Here is a 24,206-nt window from a genome sequence, read left to right on the forward strand (position 1 = left end):
GCAAAGTGAAACACAATAATAATTGAATCCAATATGGTATCAAAACCTATGAACATAAATAAAACACCTTTTATTTATCACCATATGATTGCACATTATTCATTGTATACTGTTTCAACTATCAACTTTATTCTTGAATTTAAAACAATAGTTGTCCCATGCTCCAAGCATGTACACTGTGTTTTTCTAAACACTAGTCATGCCACACACCAAGTATGCATACTATGTTTGTCTATGATCTTTACTTTGTGAACTAGATCAATTGAACATAACTTCAATGATTCTCTTTTCACACTCCCAAATCCTTACTGCAAATGCAAGAATTCCAAATTCATGCCATTTACTGAAATCTGTTAGATTCTAAACTTATATGCATTGAACCTCTTGTAATGATTATGCACAAAGTCAGAAGGACTTGACAACAACCATTACAGAACATTCCAAAGGAGATCAGCTCCTTGAGAACATCCTTCTTGCATTAAGTTTCCTAATCTTAAACAGATTGAAAAATTCTAACTTTGAAACATTTCCAGATTCCATTTTGACTATCACTTCTGAACAAGATTTGCCTCCTTACAGATTATGTCAATATGGTCCTTCCAGAATTATCACTATACTTCCAACTGTCCTTGAGCAACCAATCTTTGGTAAACCTTAGATTGTCCTCGACAATTGTTTAATCCTTTTAGTCATATCCAGTTCTAAACCTTTTCCCTTCTTAATGCCCCAGGCATTTGGAAAATTTTAGAACGGATGATTATAGCACATGTAATCGATCCTATATCCGAAGCATATGGGACACGATTCATGATGTCTTACATAAAGACTAAACCAGTCTTTTGCTATAATATTTCCATTTCAATTTGCCAAGTTCTCATAATTCAGATTATGAAAAGGGATGCCGTAATCATAATCGAATTTTAGAACGCAAATAATGGACCCGTATACAGAATTTCTTTATGTTGAGCCATTCCAACATGAAATTCATATATATCCTTGACTAAATGATTAAAACCTCACGATCTAAGCTTATAGATTTGAGATGAAGTATAATTTCCTCTCCCTTAATTATAGCAAAACAACTCTTTCCCAATTGAAACTTTTGTTTTTCTATAATTAACATTGCTAACTTGCAATACTTATCATAATTATCATGCTCCCACTAACATGATGATTATTAGCATAACACTTATGCTCCCACTAGCTTTGACATGTACTCAGAAATCAACTGACTTCCTTACCAAAGTTCATATTTCTGATACTAGATTGTTTTGATAAAGCTGTATCAAAATCATACACCTTCCCTTAGATAGCGCACTTGTGAGTCTAAACAATTATGAAGAGGTATGCCGTAATCATAATGGTTAGACCTTTTTGCCACTTCTCACAAGTCCATATTAGTGTGCCGGTTAACCACACGCGCTCCACTAACGACTTGAGAATGCAAATATCACAATTGCTATCTAGCTAAAATCTACTTAGTGAAAGTGTTTCCTCACCATCATTTTCATGAATCGGAGAGAAACCTTATGACACTTAGATTTACTGGTGTATGTGTTCTTATCCATGTGAATTGTCAAAATCATAGTCACAAGACAAGGATAATGACAAACCCAAACTCATATGGACTGAACTCAATCTTAATTTCTTGCCACCTGGCAGCTCAAGGGCCTACCATTGCTTCCAAGTTGTTGTGCAACCAATTGAGAACTCTAAGAACTCATATGCAAAGCCAACTTTAACTGGAATGGGCACAGAATAAGTCAACACGATAGGTTATAAACCTCAAGTCGTGTGCTAGTGAAGAACTTCAGGTTTTATTCTTGATTAGTTCTTGAGACTTTCAAGACCTTTAAGACTCCCACTATCCTCTTGACCTATAAGACTCCCTTGTCAAATATCCAAGAGATAGTGTAGATTCTAATCAAGACAAACACTTCACACAATTGGCCTAAGTTGGTCTTTGTTTTATCCAAAACATCACAACTTACCAATTTCAAATGTACAAGAGTAGAAAACTTTTACTCTTACATTTGACAAGTGTTTTAAACCTTCTTTAAGACATGTCACTCAAAATACAATCTTGGAGTATGACTCTAAGACTTGTATTGGAACGAGGTATGACTCATCTTCTTGATTTAACCATTTCAACAATTCAAGATCCCTCTTCTTAGTCATAAGAATGCACTAAGATTTCCTTAGAGAACTAATTTTGATATGGTTTCTTAATCATTAAGATGATCATAAAACTGATACTAAAGTACTCTCCCATCTTTTCAGATTTGAGAAACTTTTATCCTTCTGCCTAAATTGATTCTTCTTATTCGCTCTGCCATACATTGGAACCTTTTTCCAATGTCTCAGAATTACACTTAAGCTTGTAAGTATAATCATATTTACTGAGCTTTAGTAAACTATGACGAATAGTCTTATCAAACTTTTGTGGTGGACTTAATCAGTGCACAAGAATGTGTACTCGATCCCTTAGTCCTTTACTTGACTCACACATCTATGTGACCGAGTAATTAGTCTTAATTTTTCCAATACTTGAAAGTTCTCATTCATCATGCTATACAACTTGCATGATTCCAAGTTCCGGTCCACTTGAAACTTGGGTGATGAGAATCTTTCCTTATTTGGTAAATTTAGACATTACCACAAATGAAAGAATCAATTTCACATTTCCACTCTTGCTCTTAATGGAATCATATAAGCAACAATTTTTCCTCAAATGCCATTGTAAGGATATTTTTTAAAATAAATAAAATCAAAAATTTTCTTTTATTTTAAAACTTTGCGGAAAAACTTATCCTTACAATCCATATGAAAACTTGTTGTTATCTATTCCTAAGCAATATATCATAACTCCTAAGAAGTAGCTCAAGAATCCGATCTTCAAACTATGCGATAGAAATCCATCTACGCCATCAGATTCAGCATATTCTTTCTTTAAGTTTCTTCACTTTTTCTTTGATTCTTAAAACATCACCATGTGACCCAGTCACATCATGTATCAAGAATCTCAGAATAGAAACTTAGCAGAGTTAGATAGTGGACTTTACCTGAAGTAAAGTCAAACTTATTGACTTTAACATCCTTAGGTAAATCTGGCAGCTTCGCAACCAATGCCCCTTCCTTTGGCAATATAAACATATGGACCCTTTGATAATGGTACACGAGACTATCACAGACTTAGCTTTTCTCTTTACCATTTGGTCAACCGAGTTGACTATGGCCGATCCCTTTCCATTGGGAAGAGAATGCTTTTCTGGATTTCCTGTGTCACTATTGTCAATGTCCACAAAGTTTTTAGGAAGTTGATCTTAGCAAACAGATAAGATCATTAAGGGTCTTGTCATAGTCTGTTTCATAGGTGTCCTAAAGGAACTCACTATGTGACTTAGAAAGTGATTGAACCACCAACTTTCTCAAGACTTTGACACCCAACTCTCCCGGCTTGTCAATATGTGACTACATCTCCAAGACGTGACCACACCTAGACCTTGCCTTGCCAATAGGGCTTGAGTGACCTTGAACTTTTCAAGAACTTGTGGGTTGGGGAGAATAATTGGAGGAGGAGAAAGAAGTATGATATCCATGGGACATCACCTTCATTAGGAAACCTTGTTTCACTAGATTTGGGAAGAACATAAGTGTCTAAACCAGACATCTTTTGGGAGATATTCAAGATAGTTGATTTAAAGTCCTTAATATGACACCCAATATGAAATATTAAGGCTAGGACCCAACAAACTATTTTATAACTTAGAAGAGGTATGCCGTAATCCAAGCTATAAAATATTTGAAGGTAGGTGAATGACGATTCACCAATTTCCACCAAGATAAACGAAATGTATAATTAGGTTTTAATTGGTTTTGAAACTCCTAGATCTTTGAGATTCATTGAACTTTTCAAAGGCATGTTTCAATCTCGAGTGTGCCCTCCAAGTTTTGTGACTGGGATGCCGAGGATCACAAAACGAGGTGTGAAGTAACCATGCAAATCACTTGGTACCCTTAATAAATTACCCCTCAATCGATGTGCCGGTTAACCACACACGCTCCATCGATACTATGATAAATATTAAGTCACCCTTTACCTACCTTGTTAAGTCCAAGTTAGTGTGCCGGTTATCCACACACGCTCCACTAACGACTTTGACAAAGTGTAAAGTGTAATTTCATGGATTAGCACCTTATTCACATTTTCCTAAGTAACTAAGATTGGGTATTATTAAGAGTTTAGTTACTTAGTATTTTTCATTAATACTTTTAATGAAGGGAGAATTATAGTCTTGTCAAACCCGTTCGGCTAACGACCCTCCACCGGTCAAGCAAGCGGTGGGTGAGAGTGGACACCCATTAAGTTGCCATTTTATAGGCAACAACCTTATACCCACCTTATAGACCGGCTTCGTGAATGAGGCGTACTAGCGGTAAGACTGACTTTACTCTTATACATATATATATTATTAACTTATAATATTATAAAGTATAAGGGTTGAATTTTAACTTTTAAAATTCTAAGGGCTAACTTGGAATTAAAGTATTCATGAAAACTTTTCAAATTCCAAAACTTGAGGGCAAGTTTTGAAACTATTCAAAACTAATTAATTCCATAACTTATGTGTTTAAAGTAGTTTTAATCCAAAAACTCTTCAAGTTCCATAACTTGAGGACAAGTTATGGAAGACTTTAAACTAATAAAAGAATTAACTTTTCCTTTATTTTATAACTTATGGATTTAATTATGGTTACATATTTTTCTTTTAATGAAGTGACTCTTGAACTTTCATAACTTGAGGACAAGTTATGGAGTCATAAAAAATTATTCAATGACACAAGACTCTTCATTTTGTAACCATTGCCAACTCTTATGAATTTTATGAAACTTAAATGTGACTTTTCATATAACTTGAGGACAAGTTACACAAACACATTTTAGAATCAACTCTTAGATTAATTTGGATTGAAAACAACTATTTCACTCAACATTTCTATTAATCTAAGCAACTCATAAGAACAAGATAATTCAAATCAAACTTTTTCATGTAATTAGTCTAAACCTTAAACTAATACAAAACATGAATCTATTGACAATTATCTTTGTAAATGGATTAGCATGAACATTACCACACCAAAAACAAGTTTATAAGTTCAAAAACAACTTAGGGTAATGTTCCTAGTCCATTTCTAGCCAAAAACCTCGAATATATGCTGTCTGGGGCTCCTACTCGGCGAGTGGCATCAACCAACTCGGCGAGTTGGATGCATTTTGCCTTGGACTCGGCGAGTCCATTTATGGACTCGGCGAGTCTGCTGGGCAGACAGCATCAAAACTCGATTTTCCAGCTTCTTTTGCAAGTATAACAAGAAAACAAGCCTAGGCTCTGATACCACTGTTGGGTTTTGAGCATTCTAACACTCCTAAGTGTACATGCAACCCTAAATACCTTGGATCTATGTTTTCTCTATTATACATGCAAATAAGAACTTCCAAGGTATTATCCTAATCTAGCATACAAAACAATGACTATAGCAAGATAGAATACATACCTCTTTGGTGTAGAATGTCTTCATGAAGTTTGAGTGCCTAGTGCCCCAAGTGTGACACCTCAAATGGAATCACAATCATCAAAACACTTAGAATGACTTGAGAGAATTCTACACTCACCAAAATCGGCTAGCCCTTTCTTGAATACTACTAGTGGCCAATTTTTCCTCAATAATAAGATGCTTATATAGTTACACAATTAGGGTAAACTCTTAATTGTCATGGCTTTCCATTTCCTTGGATCCATGGGTACAAATACACCATGGAGCATCCATGGACCATCCTATGGGTTTTAGCCCAACTTGATTATCCATGGAGCATTAGCCCACTATACAAGTATGGATGATTTACACTATCAACCCATATATTTAATTAGTCTTCTTTTGATCACTTAATTAATCCTAGATTAATTCTTGATCAATACTAATTAAATAATCTCATTATTCTTATTATTAATATACTAGAACTTATAATATATTAATAACCATAAGTGTCTTATTTCTCTCATTCAAGTGCATGATGGTATGCAACCCAAATGGACCATGCCGGGTCGGGTCAAGTCTTACTAAATATAGTTATGGACTTAGACATTAATCCAACAAGAAGGTCTCATCATAGTCAACTCCGGGAGTTTGAGTAAAGCCCTTCGCGACCAATCGCGCTTTATATGTGTGTACGTTCCCATCCACGTCGGTCTTCTTCTTGAAGATCCACTTGCACCCTACGGTCTTACGTTCGGGCACATAATCAACCAAATTTCCAAACTTGGTTATCGTACATGGATTGGATCTCGCTATCCATCGCCTCTTTCCATTTCGCAGACTCCGGGCCTGCCATGGCTTCCTTATAGCTATTAGGTTCATCAAAATTTACTAGTGTACCATCACTAATATACGTGTCCCCTTCGGTAGTAATATAAAAACCATAAAACTGGGGATGAACTCTAACTCTATCGGAACGTCTAAGAGGTAAGGATTCGTCAATTGGTTCAACCGGAGTTTCCTCCTCGGGTTGAATGCCAGCGGTAGAGGTTCCTTCATCTATCGATTCTTGAATCTCTTCAAGTTCGATTTGCCTCCCACTGTCTCCTTGGCTTATGAGTTCTCGCTCTTGGAAAACTCCTCTCCTCGCAACAAAAACAACGTTGTCTTTTGGTCTATAGAAGAGATATCCAAAGGATGTTTGCGGGTAGCCGATGAAAATACATCGCTCACTTCGAGGTTCAAGCTTGTCGTGAGTATCTCGTCTTACGAAAGCCTCGCAACCCCAAACCTTGATATGTGCCAACGAGGGAGCTTTCCCCGTCCACATCTCGTGAGGTGTTTTGGCAACCTTCTTAGTAGGGACTCGGTTAAGCATATGGGCGGCAGTCTCTAAGGCATACCCCCAAAAGAAGATAGGTAGTGAAGCACGACTCATCATAGAGCGAACCATATCCAATAAGGTTCGATTACGCCTTTCTGCCACACCATTCAACTGCGGTGTCCTAGGAGGCGTCAATTGCGAAACTATTCCACACTCCTTGAGATAATCGTGGAATTCAAGACTTAGGTACTCTCCTCCTCGATCGGATCGAAGCATCTTGATTTTCCTGCCCAATTGATTCTCCACTTCATTCTCGAACTCTTTGAACTTTTCAAGAGTGTCTGACTTTTGCTTGATTAAGTAGATATACCCATATCTACTATAGTCATCGGTAAAAGTCACATAGAAGCGGTTCCCATCCTTCGTGGTTGATCTAAAAGGTCCACATACATCGGTATGTATTAGGTCCAATAGTCCCTCACCCCTTTCACAAGTACTCGTGAAGGGTGACTTAGTCATCTTTCCAAGTAAACAAGATTCGCATGTGTCATCTTCCCTAAGGTCGAATGACTCTAACACTCCATCCTTTTGGAGTTGGGCTATGCGTTTCTTGTTGACATGTCCAAGACGACAATGCCACAAGGATGCTTTATCCATACTAGTGGAAGAATCAATATTCAAAACATCATTTCCTAAGTTATCAACAATCATAACAGTTTCATATATTCCATTACATGGTATAGCTTCAAAGTAAAAGACACCATTTAGATAAGTCAAAATAGAACCATTCTCATTATTAAAAGAAAATCTAAATCCTTGTCTATATAAACCATGAAATGAAATGATGTTTCTAGCCATTTCTGGCGAATAGCAACAATTGTTCAAATCTAAAACCAAACTATTCCTAAGCACTAAAGAATACACTCCAATCTTGGTCACAGGCGACGATCTTCTGTTCCCCATGATTAGATTGATCCTTCCTTGCTCCACATCCCTACTTCTTTTTAGTCCCTACACATTTAAACAAATGTGATAACCACAACCGGTGTCAAGAACCCAAGAAATAGCATGATCAGAATCGTTAGATTTGATTGTGTATATACCTGCGAAAGATGGCTTGATCTTTCCTTCCTTGATGGCTTGCAGGTAATCCGGGCAGCTTCTCTTCCAATGTCCTATCTTATGGCAGTGGTGGCACTCTGCCTCCTTCGGGTTAGAGCAGGGCTTAGAGGGATCAACTTTGGTCCCACTAGAAGAGGAACCATCTCGGGCTTTCACCTTTCGATAGTTATTTGAGGAAGCTTTCCTCTTCTTTCCCTTCCCTTGACCAATAGCCAAGACAGGAGCAGCGGACGGATTGGGAGTTGGTGCAATAGACTTGTCCTTGAAGTTGCTCTCAGCGACTCTCAAGAGACCTTGGAGTTTGCTTAGGGTGACCTCCTCTTTGTTCATGTGGTAGGTCATCCTAAATTAATTGTACATCGAAGGCAAAGAGTGAAGCACCATGTCGATCGCCAAGTCTTCGGCAAAGTCAACATTTAACTTGCGAAGGCGGTCGACATACCTTTGCATCCTTTGCAAGTGCACGGTAAGAGATTCTCCATGACCCATCTTAGTGGAGATCATGTTAGTGAAAATCTCGTAGCGCTCTTGTCTCACGTTTTGGTGGTACCTCTCCAACAAGTCTTGATGCATCTCGTATGGATACATGTCCTCGTAGGACTTTTGGAATTCGGAGTTCATGGTAGAGATCATGATGCAATGTACCTTCGTAGCATCTCTCTCATGAGTTTCAAAGGCGGTGATTTCGGCGGGAGTAGCAACTTCGGGGTTGATTTTCTCGAGCTTCTCATCGAGGACATACTCTTTATCCTCGTAGCGAGCAATGGTGCGAATGTATCTTATCCATTCGCTAAAGTTCGCTCCATCGAAGGTGACCTTTTGGCAAAGGCTCATCAACGTGAAAGAACTAGCAGCAGCGTTGTTTGCGTTTGACATCTATAGAAAGGACAAAGATAGATTAGAATAAGAATCCCTAATTATCACCCAATAAGAAAAATTAGGGCTAGGATCCAACAATAACATTTACATACTAGAAAAGGGATGCCGTAATCTAGCATGCAAATAAATTGAAGGTAAGTGAATGACGATTCACTAATTCTCCATCACAAAACTTAAACTATTAGTCCTAAGTGTTTTTGAGAATTCCTAGATTCGGATGAGATTCATTGAACTATTCAATGGCATGTTTAAATCTCGATATGCCCCTCTTGTTTGTGACTGGGATGCCGAGGATCACAAAGCGGGTGTGAATTACCATGCAAATTCACATGGTGCCTTCATTGTTACGATCACCTATTCGATGTGCCGGTAAACCACACACGCTCCATCGAACTATGATAAACAATGAATCACCCTTTGCCACCTTCGCTTAGAACCAATTAGTGTGCCGGTAAACCACACACGCTCCACTAACATCTTCGCAAGGTGCAAAGTGTAATTTCATGGGATTGCATCAATTCACTTTTCCTAAAGTAACTAAGATTGGGAAATTTTAAAGAAAGGTTTAGTTACTTCGTATTTCTTATTATACTTTTAATGAGAGGATGAGGTTGCCCTATCCTACCCGTTCGGCTAACGACCCTCCACCAATCAAGCAAGCGGTGGGTGTGAGTGTACACCCATTAAGCGCCATTTTATAGGCCGCAACCTTATACCCACCTTATAGATTGGCTTCGTGAATGAGGCCTACTAACGGTAAGACTAGCATTTAGTTATACATATATATATTATACTATTAATATCATATTAGTATAGGGTTGCATTTTAAACCTTTTAAAATCTAGGGTTTGAAATTTAAGTTGTCTAAATTAAAACTTTTAATCACAAATATAAATTTCAAAACCTTAGGGTAGGTTTTAAACATTTAAAACATGGAGGATCAAATAACAAATAATTTCAATTAACAATTAATATCTTAATTATCTTTATTTGATTTATCTTTGATTTCTTTGAAGATAATTACCAAAATAATCAAAATAATTAATTAATTATCATATAAGGAAATTAAATATTTAATTAGTTGATAATTACCTTTAACTAGATCAAGATAACAATTATATTTATCAAAAAAAACGAATTGATATTGATCCAATTAGTTTATGGAAAGTTTGGATAAGATAAACACAAAGAAATCCCGAATCTGGCCATTCCTGACGCCTGGACTCGCCGAGTGCACAAGGGGACTCGCCGAGTCAGGCCTACTCGTCGAGTCCACCTTGGAACTCGCCGAGTCAGTGACTCAAAACCCAAAAATTCGAATTTTGCAGGTTTGTTACAGTTAATCAAGCAACAATTTAAAGAAAACCAATCTAGGCTCTGATACCACTGATGGGTTTTAGCCATAAGAACTTTCCTATGTGCGCATGCAAAACCCTAATGCTTGGATCTAGGCTTTCTAATAAACATGCTTTTGAATCCAAGACTTCTAATGGCTAATTAGGTTAAATAACAATATTGAAACAGATCTAGAATCATACCTTTGAGTTCCTTGTTGATCTTGTTTGTCTTGGAGCTTCTAGAGTCACAATTGTCACTCCTCTAATGGTTTACAAACACCAATAGCAAGCAAGATGATTTAGGAGAGAGGAGAGAGGAAGGAATTCGACCAGAGGTTCCTTTCTTAAGGTTGCTACCCGAATTCCCCATCCCAAGGGCCTATTTATACCTCTAGACTCCTTAAGGGTTTCAACCTAAACCCTAATTGGATAATCTTCTCTTAAGGCTATCCAAATCCATTCCATAGATAACCCTATGGACGATTTTAGCTTATCTAAAGCTCTTAGAATTCGTCCAAGGTGTATCCTAATGGATTTCTAGTCTAAAGTCTAACTATCAAACAATTGACAGTTTATACCCTCTTATTTAATTAATCCCTTTAAGTCACCAAATTAATACCAATTAATTTATGACTTATATTAATCAAATAGCCATATATTATTCCTTATAATATTTACTCTCTCTTATACAAATCATCCTTCAAGTTGCTATGGTGAAGGCAACCCAAAAGGACCATGCACAACCGAATATAGTTACAACCTTAGACACTATTCCAACATGTTGATCCTGTATAACACAGACAGAATCAGAAAAGAACACCCAGTTACCAGACTTACATAACTGACTGACTGAGGAGTCATATGATGAGTTGCACCAGAATCTAAAATCCATAAAGATGAGGGAATACCTGATGTATCAGATGAAGAAGGGCCAAACTAAGCCATAGATGCAGCCATGGCAGTGGGATTAGAGGCCAAATATTGTCTGAAACTCTCAAACACTTTGGGATCCAATGCTAATGGTGGCATGTTTCCAACAGATTATGTGTCAACTGGTGGTACAGCAGCAACAGCAAACTACAGAGGACGAGAGGTCCATGGAGGAGTACCAGAGGAACGTGGCTGAAACTTCTGTTGACCAGACCTATTTTGTTGCCCTGACTGGGGTTGACCAGATTTACCCTTGTTGACTAACAATGGACACTGAGCTTTCCAATGATTTTTCTGTTTGTAGAATGCACACTCATTATGAGCAACTCTTGAAGTTTGTCGAGACTGGTTGGAGGAAACAGCAAGCAAGCAGGAGCGGGAGTAGGAATAGAGGTTGTTTTAAAACCTTTATCCACATGAGACTTGATACGGGTCTCTTCTGCAATTAACTCATGGACAACAAAATCCACTGAGGGAAGAGGAGAGCGATGAAGAATGGTTCCACGTAGGCCTTTAAAATCAGAACGCAAGGCCATCAAGAACTGGACCAAGCGTTGTTCTTCCCTCCTAGCAATGTAAGGCTAGAAATCTTTTAACTCTTTAGATTCAGTTAGAGCCAATTGATCCCACAGATCAGACATAGCAGCATAGAAATCTTGAATACTCTGTTCATTTTGTTGAAGGGCACAAATATCATATTTCAACTGATATTGTTTAGCAAAGTTGGACTGAGTATATAGTCTCTCCAAGTGATTCCAAACTTCTTTTGCTGTTTCATATTTAGCCAACTGCATACCAATAGACTGAGTAACAGAGTTATTGATCCAAGTAATGACCTTGGAGTTATCAGTCTCCCATGCATCAAGCAACAAATCATAATTCTCAGTTTGAGGCACTGAGGGTTTTGCTTTTGTCCCAGTGACATAGCCCCACATATTCTTCCCACGAAGGAAGTTCTTCATAACGTAACTCCAATACGTATAATTCTTTCCATCCAAACGAGTACTGATTGACTGAAGGGAATCATCCTTTCTGGCCATGTTGACAATGAATAAATAACCACAAAGACAGTATAAGAATCTGAGAATGAAAGGAGTAACAAACCAGCGGAAGCAATCAATCGGTAACGAATCAACAGCAATGATGAATCAACAGCACCAACGAACCAACAACACCAACGAATCAACAGTAGCAACGAATCACTAGCAGCAACAAATCAACAGTAGCAACAAATCAAAAGCAACAACGAATACCAGTGGCAGAAAACGAGTACAACATGCTACAGTAACCCTAGACTTCTAACAATGTATCGAACCTCTGCTCTGATACCATGTAAATGTTGTCATATGATTATGATAAAGAGAGATTACAAGAGTTCTCAAAGAAAAGCATAAAGACTATAAAGAATAAAGCGGATATAAATACTAGCTAGACAGAAACCCTAATGAGCTAAAGACTAAAGGGCCCATAAACAAGCGGGCTAATAATATATAGACTAACACGGAGTACTCAGGGACATGTGGTGGTAGCCGGGCTGTTTGAATCAGATATCCCTGAAAAACAAAATCATGAAAAAAAAGGTTACACAGGGAAATATGATTACAGCCAGCAGGTGAAACTATTAATTCTTTTTGTGTCAGATGAGTTATTTGCTAACTTCATAAATTGACAAGAATAATAATTATCTCTATGAAATTAACAGTATGTTTATATATCCCAAGATTACTGAGAAAAGAACCATTTCACATGACCAATAATCAAACAGAAAAATGCCTAAAATTTTAATTTTAAATGCATTAAATCTTACCTATTATGCTATATATATAGCTGACTTCAAAATGAGCCAAACTGCACATGTGAATTCAAATGTTTCTCTAGAACTGCCATCCCTGTAGGAGATTACAACAAAGTGGTAAGTTAAAGAGTAATGTAAAGTTTTTGTTGGAGAAAACATTAATCTGTTAATAATAACCAAAGGAGACACCACATACCACTTTCTTTTTGGTCTGTATAAAAGAGTTTGGGTCTTCCATTGCATGACACAATCCAAAAGTTGTATCTATTAACTTCAGCTCCAGAGTAGTTGATTGCCCATTTGTGAAAACTGTTATTTGTGGACACTCTTTGATTTCCAAGGTATCTAATAATGGCCATTCAAAAGCCACCTTCCCCAGGCAAAATCCCTTGAGGTTTGGAAGGTTGTGAAGTGTTATGGATTTCAGACAAGGGAACACAACCTCAGTAGTCGGTCTGGTTTCGGAATCTTCAACTTGCTTCACAATCACATCCATACTCTTGCAGTCACTTATTTTTAGCTCTTGGAGCTGGAATAGACTACCAACCATGCAACTATTGAAAACGTGTCCAAGAAGCTTACAACTTACAATTGAGACCTTTGTAAGGTTTGGAAAGTTCAACACTATCCACCGATTGCTCTTCCACACATGCTTCAGATTATTTATTCCACCCAAAGTCACCTCTTTCAGCTTCTCAAATACCACAACAGATTGCATTCCAATATCCACATCTTCATTTGTCCCTTCTGCTACTTCAAATACTTCCTCTATTTTAGATTCACCATACTTCATGGTAATAGAAAGCTTTTCAAGATTCTTCAAATTAAGCAACTCCTTGCATGGAAAAATTATGGGGCTTTTCAACAATTTGTCACTCTTTTGTGCGTCTACTTCAAGTAAATTTGAAAAAGACCAAGGGAACTGAACTAGCTTTATCATATCTGGAGTAGAGCACATAGAGAGTTGAGTCTGCTAAGAAAAACAAACATAAATCATCACAAACATGACAAATATTAAAGAAAAATACATTTAGTATACAAATATATTGAAGGCTTGCAAGTTCTGTTATTCTTCATTGAGCCAACATGTATTTTCAATCAACAACCTAGTTTATGACACTGCTTACATTATTTTCTGTGAAGATGAGCACTGTGAAGAAAAATTCTGATTTATATATTGCATTTGTTATTGTTACATCCAGCTTTTTTAGGAAAAAAGATAACTATGTTATTGTATTTTTATTGCATTGTCAAATACAACAAATGATATATGGATGATATACTTATACTTTTACAATCATCTCAGCAATACTATTTTTTGTCAAATTTAGGTAATAAACGCTACATAAATGTTTAGCTTGTAGAAGATGAGAGAGAAAAGAACAACTTGATTAAGTAACTACTAACTACTAACATCACGATATTATAAAATATGTTAGATAATTGGATTAAACTGGATGAAAACGATATAAATGATTTAGTTACAAAATATAGTTCCATACAAAAATATATTTGTTAATAGATATGAGTGAAAATATGTAAAAATAAGCTAATGCTTTTATTTCCATCTATTTTGTGTTTTTTTCTTAACCGAATGAAGTTGTTGGCTCTAAGTTCCAAATTAATGATTTATGAACTTTCAAATGATTTGAATAAGAATGAACTTGCCAAGTACCATTTGTAATACACAAGAAAATAATTTTTTATATTCATATATTTTATATAAATTCTTAAATCTTCTGTTTTTAAGGAACGTAACTATTATGTGAATTTTAAAAGCCCTATTTCTTAGGTGCTTAATTTGTTATGCCTTTAGCTGAATACTTTCCGAGACTCTGAGCCACTAGTTAGATTGCTTGCTTTTTTACAAACCGATCAAATTTTTTGTCAAATTAAAATATGTTTTAGAAAACTGCAAATTTGGTCCATGTGTTTGTCAATTTTTGTGGTTACGGTCTCTGTGGTTCCAAAATTACAAAGTTGGTCCTTCTCACCAGGTTTGTATCAAATTTGAAAAGACTGATTTATTGTTTTAATTTCTTTTTTTACATTTTCTTTAATATTAATTAAACATTAAAAAATGCAAAAAAATAAATAAATAAACAAACCCCTAACCCCCACCCAACTCCTCCTTTCTTTACCTTCTTTCTCTGTGATGCTCTTGGTGTTGCAAGCCGGTGAAAATAGGGACAATGTAAAGAAGAAGGGATTGTTGATTTGATTCTGATCAAAACTAGCATTGTATATGTTCAGAAATGTTGGACATGAAAAAACCACCCACAGTGAATGCGTCAATTGGGCCTTTGTCTTTAGTTCATCTAACTTGATTTCAATATTAAATTGCTAACTTATGAATTAGTGAATATAACATCTTTTGTAACATAAGAGACAATTTAATATCTTAGGAATGAAATATTAATCCATAATAAAAAAATAAAATTGCATATTTTCATAACTTTTTATGGATATAAAAAAATGGGAAGTGGTTATATATGTATCTTCATTTGGTTTTGTTTTATGTTTCCTTCCGGAATACACATATGAACCGCCTAAATTTGTACGCAAATAATATGTTAGATCATCATAAAACAACATTTTGACCTGTTTAAATGATGAAGTAAAGTAACAACATACCTCTTGTGTAACATTGGTCAAATGGAAGTTGAGGCCACATTGATCAAGAGTATGCTTGCCTAAGCCAGTATGTATGTAGTTGAGCTTCGAAGCCTTCGAGTGACCAGATGTGAAAATCATCATTTTTGGGCAGCCATCCATCTTAACCTTTTCCAATACTGGCCACCTGAACTCATTCTTCCCCAAAAAGAAACCCTTGAGTTCTGGTAAATCTGCCAGAGTAAGGGACTTGAGACCAGGGAACACTATTATAGATTTAGACGTTTCTGTGTGTTCTGCATCTTCCTTCACAATCACTTTCATTGCCTTGCATTGTTTTACAATCAGTTCTTTGAGTTGCTTTAGGCTTTCAAGTGTGGAACTTGTGAATATATATTCCAAACCTTCACATCTTTCTATTTTCAATATTGTTAGGTTGGTCAATTGAAGCAGAGTCATATTTGCCGACCTTGGGATGGTGATTGCAGTACATGTATCGTCACTTCCATCACCAACATTACTACTATCAACACCATTATTGTTGGCCCATTCAATTTCAAATAGCTCTACTATTGACTTACAATTCCATATTCTCAACTCTTCAAGCTTAAGCAGCCGTCCCACTACATTGGATGGAAACACTCTTGATAGGGCAGGACAAGTTGATATAGTAATCTTTTTGGAGTATTGGCATAAGAACCACGAAGCAACACCGACTTGACGACACTACAACAACACATGAAAAATCAATGGAGCTGATTGAATTAACAAAGCTTAGCTGTTTGCTATGCACATGCACACTACAATTTAACATATCATTTGTTTCTAAAAGTGTGGTTACAAACAGGAGTGCTTCCCATAACTAAGGTAATTAAGTAACAATGTGGACAATGGAAGTTGAAATCCAAAAGGGCAATATACAGAAAAATCACTATATTTCAGCTATTTCTTTGCAGTTTAACAACTCCATTTCCGTTTTAGCTTATTAAACCTACCCAAGTTTGAAATTTCTTTCTATATTAAGTATTGACCACATTGACCTACTATTGCAGTTTAAAGTGGTCATAATTGGAAAAGTTGTCAAAGTTTAGTCCAATTTTTTTTTTACTAAAGCCAATCAACTTTTACAATTTTCTATTGCGACCACTTTAACATGGTATAGCAGCTCAAACGCATAGAATATTTCTCCAAACTTGGTTGACTTTCATGAAACAAACTGAAATAGATGATTAATAAAGAGAAAATAAATGGCATTGGACTTTTCACAAATTCCAGGTCACCACTGGCGCGACACCTCAGCAGAAACTTTTATATGGTTCTGGTGGTGGCAGACAGAATCAATGACACGAGGCAAGTAGAAGGATCAGTAGAAGCATACTTCTGAAAGACACAAGACAAAATCTATCTGAACAGAATCAGGATGAAGATAGAAGACCACCTAAGCCGCAAAATGTGGGCCCACTTTTGAAGGACTCAAATGGTTTACAAGATGAATTTTATGGTGAAAAAATAGATAAAAGGTCTAGGAATAAAGAGAAACCAAATCGTGGTGTTTGGACTCCTTAAGGAAGAAGGTTTGTCAAATGACCAAAATACCCTCGTTATATATATATATATATATATATATATATATATATATATATATATATATATATAACCATCTACTTGTTCTCTCTTGCCAACAATATAAGCATTGGATACTACTTAGTTCTTGTTTTTAGTTATTTGGTTTTATATATATATATATATATATATATATATATATATATATATATATATATATAGATAACCAAATAACTAAAAACAAGAACTAAGTAGTATCCAATGCTTATATTGTTGGCAAGAGAGAACAAGTAGATGGTGGATGAAAGAAAAGGTATCCTAAATCAATCATAATAGCGGCCTTATATAGGCTTACAGAAAATTATGACAAGCTACAAAAAGGAAACAGACACAAGAAAAAATAAAACTGCAACCTGCTAATTAACACAACTAATTAGCATTTATTAAAATCAGAACTTGAAAATGAAGAGACTTTGAAGTACTTTGATTAGCAATTAATCAACACGAAGCAAAGTATGACACTGGAAGTGGACATGGTGGTCATGATAATGGTTAGTCTCATCTTTGAAACTAAAAAAGACAATAAATATGAGATATAAACACATGAAAGCATGATATAAACCATAAAATATACAAATATTTCACCTGGAGTTATAGCTATGAAATTTACTTATCTGAACTGAAGAAGGTCTAAATGAAAGAAATAACAACGCATTTCCATTTATTCGTTTATTATAGCATCCTACTTTCATTTCTTTATATTGCAGTAACGGAAATCCTTTGTATTTGAATGAAATTGCAATAAATGGGTGAGTTACTTAAATTACAATGCTTTGATAGGAAAAAATGAAAGTAAGATGCTCTTATAATCATAACAATGAAAGTAAAATGCTATTTCTATAATTTTAGACTTTAATAAATGACCCAAGACCACCATATAGGTACTTTGAAAATCCACGCAATTATAGCATTGTACTTTCGACTTTTCTTATCAGGCCGCTGTAGCCGCATATAGTGGTTTTTCTGTCTATGACCCAATTCAAAGTATGATGCTAGAACCAGATGAAATGAAAGTAGGATGATATAATAAGAAAATAAAGGAAAGTATGTTGAACAGAGAAAATGACTAAAATATAGTGGTTTTTCTGTATATGGTCTAGTTCAAAATTAGTATAGTGCCATGGTTTATGAAGAGAAAATAAAAGGCATTGGACTCTATAACCTACCTCCTCAATGTGGGAAAATGAAAACATAACTTTACTCCTAAATTTATTATGAGGAAATGAGTTTACATCATTTTTTTGTTTTAAATAATTTTACTAACATGAACGATTAATTTAGGACACAATGACAAAAGGAAGAAAAATATAATATGGAGAATGTTAGCATCTGATCAGTCGTTATTAATAATTAATTTATTCCATGTCTTCCATCATGTGTGTGCTACATCTAAACCCAAATATATTGGTCTAGCTTATCTGATCTTTAGAAAAGAAAGTTTATATTTTAGCATTTGTGAAAATAAAATTATTGAGAAGGCCAACTCCAAGGAACAAATAATGACTCTTCTCAATATCATTGTCTATCGTGAAAATAAAGGCCCATTTATTATACATCTATGATTGTTCCTTAGATTGTATATTGCAAAATCTATCTTGATTCTAATATTCAGAATAGAAAAGCATTTTTAGAAAAAAAAAATTTCAAGGGAGTCGTCTTCAATAAAGACTTGGGAAATTATTGTTGATAAATGAAGATCTTAAGATTTTCCCATAATTGACAATCTTGTCATTTGGCTCGATGATTGTTAGACTAAGTTTATGTGTTGCATTGTATTTTACTTAAATTAGAGGGTACCTAATTGTATTTATCTAACCTATATATATTAGGTTCATATGTATCGTATCTTTGAGATAATCAATAATAAACACACGGTTTGATTTGGTATCAGAGCCAAGTTAATCTTTACCTTATTGGCGGCATCCTCACAACAGCCTCTTACGCAAGATAAACCCTAATCACCGATCTGTCAAGAAACTTCATGGCGACCATTGCTGCTTTCACTACACAGGAGAAAACTTCTCATAATTCTCATAAATTCGCTTTTACCCTCACACCCACAAACTATGGGTATTGGAAGGCCATGCTAAAATCCTTTCTCGTCTCCAACAATCTGTTCGGTTATGTCGATGGTACAATACCATGCCCTGAGCCCAAAGTCGGCACAGGAGAGACAATTACAGACAATCCTAGTTACTCTCGTTGGATTTCTAATGATGCTCATGTCCGTATGATAATCATCTCTACCATCTCAGAGGCTTCCTTCCAGCATGTTCAGGGTACTACCTCACGAGATCTATGGCTACAATTAGAACTTGTTTATGCCCCAACCAATTCTTCAAGAGAGTATACACTAAAAACCCAGTTGCTAAAACTCACCATGAAAGGCGATGAAACTCCTCTTACCTATCTTGCATGTGCACAAGAATATACTACTGCACTTGCTAATATTGGTGAACCTGTTAAAGACAAGGATCTGGTTCTTCTTGTTATTTCTGGGCTACGTGAAAAGTATAACGGACTCAAGTCTACCCTCTTTGCTCGTCACCCACCTGTTACCTTCATTGAGCTACATGCCCTTTTGAGTGATCATGATTATATGATAAATAAAAATCTTACTGTTGCCCCTGCATCACAGCCACACGTGTTTGCTGCTTCAACAGAAACATCACTCAACATTAACAATTTTCAAAGCCAACTTCAGTCTCTACAAAGCATGGCGTCCCAGCTTGGCTTCCAACTTAATCCGATTGCTCCACAAAGTGCAACTCCTCAAGCTTTCTATGCCTCACGGCCCCCAAACAACAACTACAGAGGAAATCATCGAGGAAACTCGCGTGGGAATAATTCGCGTTGGAATTTTCAGAATCGATCTCATGGTGCCAACTCAGCCCTCCAGGAAATTCTCTTGGGCCTCCACACAAAACACTGTATTTGGTCATTGCAACCGTTGTGGTATTGTCCATCTTCCATCCCAGTGTCCAAATAACCAAGATGCAAGTAACTCATCAAAACCGAATTTGCAGGCAAATTTCGCAACCTTTGCTGACAATGTCTCTATTTCCGGCACTACTTGGTTCCTTGACACAGGTGCAAACTCCCACACCACACCAGATCTGTCCAACCTTGACACCTCCGAGTTCTATCGTGGTCCTAATTCTCTTCATGTTGGTGATGGTAACTCTCTTCCTATTCTTCATATTGGATCCTCAAAATGTTATTCATCTAATAAAACCTTTAATCTTTCCAATATTCTTCATGTTCCTGATGTCAAGAAAAATCTCTTATCTGTTCAACAATTTTTTCAAGACAACAATGTTTTCTTTGAATTTCACTCCTCTTTCTTTGTTGTGAAGGACGAATGTACTCGCACCACTCTTCTCACGGGACCAAGTAATAACGGTCTCTACTCGCTTTGTCTTCCAAGTTTCAAGTCTTTAACAAAGTTGGCTCTCACAGCAACTAAAGCTTCCTCAAGAATCTGGCACCACCGCCTTGGTCATCCACATCAACGTGTTTTTGACACTATTGTTTCTAGTTGTTTGCTTCCTGTTTCTACAAAACATTGTTTAGATTTATGTTCTGCTTGTCAGTTAGGGAAATCTTCCAAACTTTCTTTACCTAGTTCATCTTTTCGAAGCAATAATATTTTAGACTTAATTTATTGTGATGTTTGGGGTCCCTCACCTACTTTATCATTTGATGGATGTCGGTTCTTTTTACTTTGTGTTGATCATCACTCTCGCTATATGTGGTTTTTCCCATTGACACATAAATCTGATGTTTTTCAAACTTTCATCAACTTTGTCAAGATGGTAGAACGACAATTCAATACCAAACTCAAAAGTGTTCAAACCGATTGGGGAGGGGAATTTCGCAATCTATCTTCCTTTTTCTCATCACTTGGAATCATTCATCGTCGCTCATGCCCTCATACTAGCGAGCAAAATGGTTTTGTTGAGCGATGTCATCGTCACGTGGTTGAAACTGGCCTTACTCTCCTTTCTCATGCCAATCTTCCCCAACGATTTTGGCAGTTTGCTTTTGAGACAGCCGTGTATCTTATCAATCACTTACCATCTCGAACCTCATCCAATAGATCACCTTACCAACATGTCTTCAGTCGAAAACCTGACTACACCTTTCTTCGGGTTTTTGGATCTGAATGTTTTCCACATCTTCGTCCGTACAATAGATACAAAATGGATTTCCGCTCTCCTCCTTGTACATTTCTTGGTTATAGCCCACTACACCATGGTTACCGATGCCTTGACACCTCTACGAATCGAATCTACATTGCTCGCCGTGTTCGATTTAATGAGAATGTTTTTCCGTTCAAATGCCCACCTCCTCCTAGTACCACTCCTGCCGCTACGTATGTTTCATCTCTTCCAAGTTTTATACCCGATCCTACTTCTACTACTACTATTGACGACTCACCTCCAACCACACCTCCTGCATCTCCTATAACTACTCCTTTGGCAGCATCGCCACCTATCATCACAAAAACTACCTCGACTGAGTCGTTTGATACCTCTCCTGATGCCACGCCACCTCCTCCTCCACGCACCCATCCCCCACATTTATGCCCCAACCCGAAACGGACTACACCTTATAGCCCCTCGGCATATCATGCTACTGCTTCTATTACCGAACCTACCTCATTTTCGGTTGCGAGCAAATCTCAGGAATAGCGGAATGCCATGTCAGAGGAATACACTGCTCTTATCAAAAATGGTACTTGGACTCTTGTCCCTCGAGTTCCTCATGCCAACATCATAGATTCCAAATGGGTTTATAAACTTAAGCGAGACCCCGAGGGCAATATTTCTCGCTACAAAGCACGACTTGTAGCAAAGGGTTTCAAACAACAAGCGGGTGTTGACTATCATGAAACTTTTAGTCCTGTGATCAAAGCCACCACAATTCGGATTGTCCTCTCTCTTGCTGTAACTCATAAATGGTCAATCAGGCAATTGGATGTTCAGAATGTATTTTTGCATGGTGACTTAAAAGAAACCGTTTACATTCGGCAGCCACAAGGATTTGTTGATCCTTCTAAACCTGGTCATGTGTGCCTTCTTCACAAGTCTTTGTATGGTCTCAAGCAAGCTCCATGAGCTTGGTTTCAATGCTTGTCCAATGTGTTGCATCGCTTTGGTTTTTCGGGATCTCGCACTGACCCATCTTTATTTATTCTGAAAACAGGTCGGACTCGAATTTACATTCTAGTCTACGTGGATGATATCATTATTACTGGTAATGATGATGCGATGATTGCTCACCTCATTCAACAGTTGGGTTCCACTTTTTCCATTAAAGACCTTGGTCAACTGCATTACTTCTTGGGCATTAAGGTTGTTTCTCGTAATTCTAACCTCATATTGTCCCAACGGAAGTATATTTTGGATATTCTTCATCGTTCGGGTCTCAAGGATTGCAAACCGATCCAATCTCCAATGACCACCACTCAGGTCTTATCTATTGGTGACAGATCCGACTATCTATAGACAACTTGTTGGATCTCTTCAGTATGCTAGTATCTCTCGTCCTGACATTGCTTATGCCGTCAACAAAGTGTGTCAATTCATGCATGCTCCTACCGAAAACCATTGGTCCGCTGTCAAACGTATCTTGCGGTACTTACAGGGCACGACTGATTTTGGACTTCTCATTAGGCATGATTCGGGTTCCTCTCTCCAAGCCTTTACGGATGTTCATTGGCAACACTCTACATTTGATTCTTTACATGCCTTCTCGGATTCAGACTGAGCAGGATGCCCTGGTGATCGACGTTCCACGGAAGGATTTGCTATATATTTGGGATCGAACTTGATCTCATGGACTGCCCGAAAACAGCGTACTGTCTCAAGATCTTCAACCGAGTCGGAGTACAAAGCCCTTGTAGATACGGTGGCTGAATTAGTCTGGTTGAAAGCTCTTCTCAATGAATTGGGAGTTTCAGTTCAACGTCCTACACTTTGGTGTGACAATCTTGGTGCTACCTATCTAGCTGCTAATCCGGTTTTTCATGCTCGCACAAAACATGTTGAAGTGGATTTTCACTTTGTTCGTGAACGTGTGGCTTCTGGTCAATTATGTGTTCAGTTCATTTCTACTGCTGATCAGATCGTTGATGTTCTTACCAAACCGCTGTCTTCTCAAAGATTTCTCTTTTTACGATCCAAGCTACAGGTCGTTCCCCGTCCTTAGCTTGCGGGGGAATGTTAGACTAAGTTTATGTGTTGCATTGTATTTTACTTAAATTAGAGGGTACCTAATTGTATTTATCTAGCCTATATATATTAGGTTCATATGTATCGTATCTTTGAGATAATCAATAATAAACACACGGTTTGATTATGATCGATCAATGTCTTATATTTAATACCCTTGAAAAAATTTGTAAACAGGAGTCTTTTGCCACATATTGTATTTATATATTTTCAGTTGGAATGCTAGATATAGTTAGGTAAAGTTTCATTATTTTCAGATCCATGTCAGAAAAAAAAAGATATATTTTTTTTGAAAGAGTAAAAAAAAAAGATAGTTCTTTTAAACAACAAACTGAACTTTATTAAGCTAAAATTGCAAGCTAGGAAACAAAAAAAAGCATCAACAAAAAAACATGAATAAAATCATTTTTGTTTCACTTTTCATATTACTTAACAAAAAATCAAGAGTAATGTTGATATGACTTGTATACATTTATCAATCAATTTTTTTCTATCCCTCACAGTCCGGTATAATTCCACCATCCATTTTAGTTAACTTAGCTAAAACTGGATAAAAAATGTATTTGATATGATTTATAACAATGCTTAAGAGAAATAACTTTAATGACCTTTGCAAACGAATAAACTATAAAGAATTTATATGCACTTATTTATTTTGTCTTTCAGCTTTAGAAGAATTAGCTTATTGAATTATATAAAGCAGCTAATGGAGAAGAAAATATTACAATAAATAAATAAATAAAACAAATAACTGAATGTGTAAAGGATCCACTAGTTAAGAGAAATGATACCTTGAACTTATCATGGATGGA

At 36.5% G+C, this 24,206-nt stretch overlaps 1 protein-coding gene and 1 long non-coding RNA gene across 2 annotated transcripts in view; both read right to left on the minus strand.

The window, feature by feature from the left end:
* Positions 1 to 13,129, minus strand: part of LOC145085919 (uncharacterized) — an 89,848-nt gene extending 76,719 nt beyond the window's left edge. Inside the window, exon 1 of the long non-coding RNA XR_013700221.1 lies at positions 12,935 to 13,129. This is a non-coding gene — a long non-coding RNA (uncharacterized LOC145085919). The remainder of the gene's footprint in view (positions 1 to 12,934) is intronic.
* Positions 13,130 to 13,392: 263 nt separating this feature from the next.
* LOC145088991 (uncharacterized) lies at positions 13,393 to 16,395 on the minus strand. The gene is made up of 5 exons (XM_079027497.1): positions 16,381 to 16,395; positions 15,557 to 16,261; positions 14,050 to 14,124; positions 13,505 to 13,895; positions 13,393 to 13,400 (listed from the first exon to the last, which is right to left on the minus strand). Exons 1-5 carry the CDS (start codon positions 16,393 to 16,395, stop codon positions 13,393 to 13,395), a joined length of 1,194 nt encoding a protein of 397 aa, XP_078883623.1.
* Between the last annotated feature and the right edge of the window lie 7,811 nt (positions 16,396 to 24,206).

This window comes from Lactuca serriola, chromosome 2, assembly GCF_051521515.1.
Source record: "Lactuca serriola cultivar US96UC23 chromosome 2, Lser_US96UC23_V15, whole genome shotgun sequence".
NCBI lineage: Eukaryota > Viridiplantae > Streptophyta > Magnoliopsida > Asterales > Asteraceae > Lactuca > Lactuca serriola.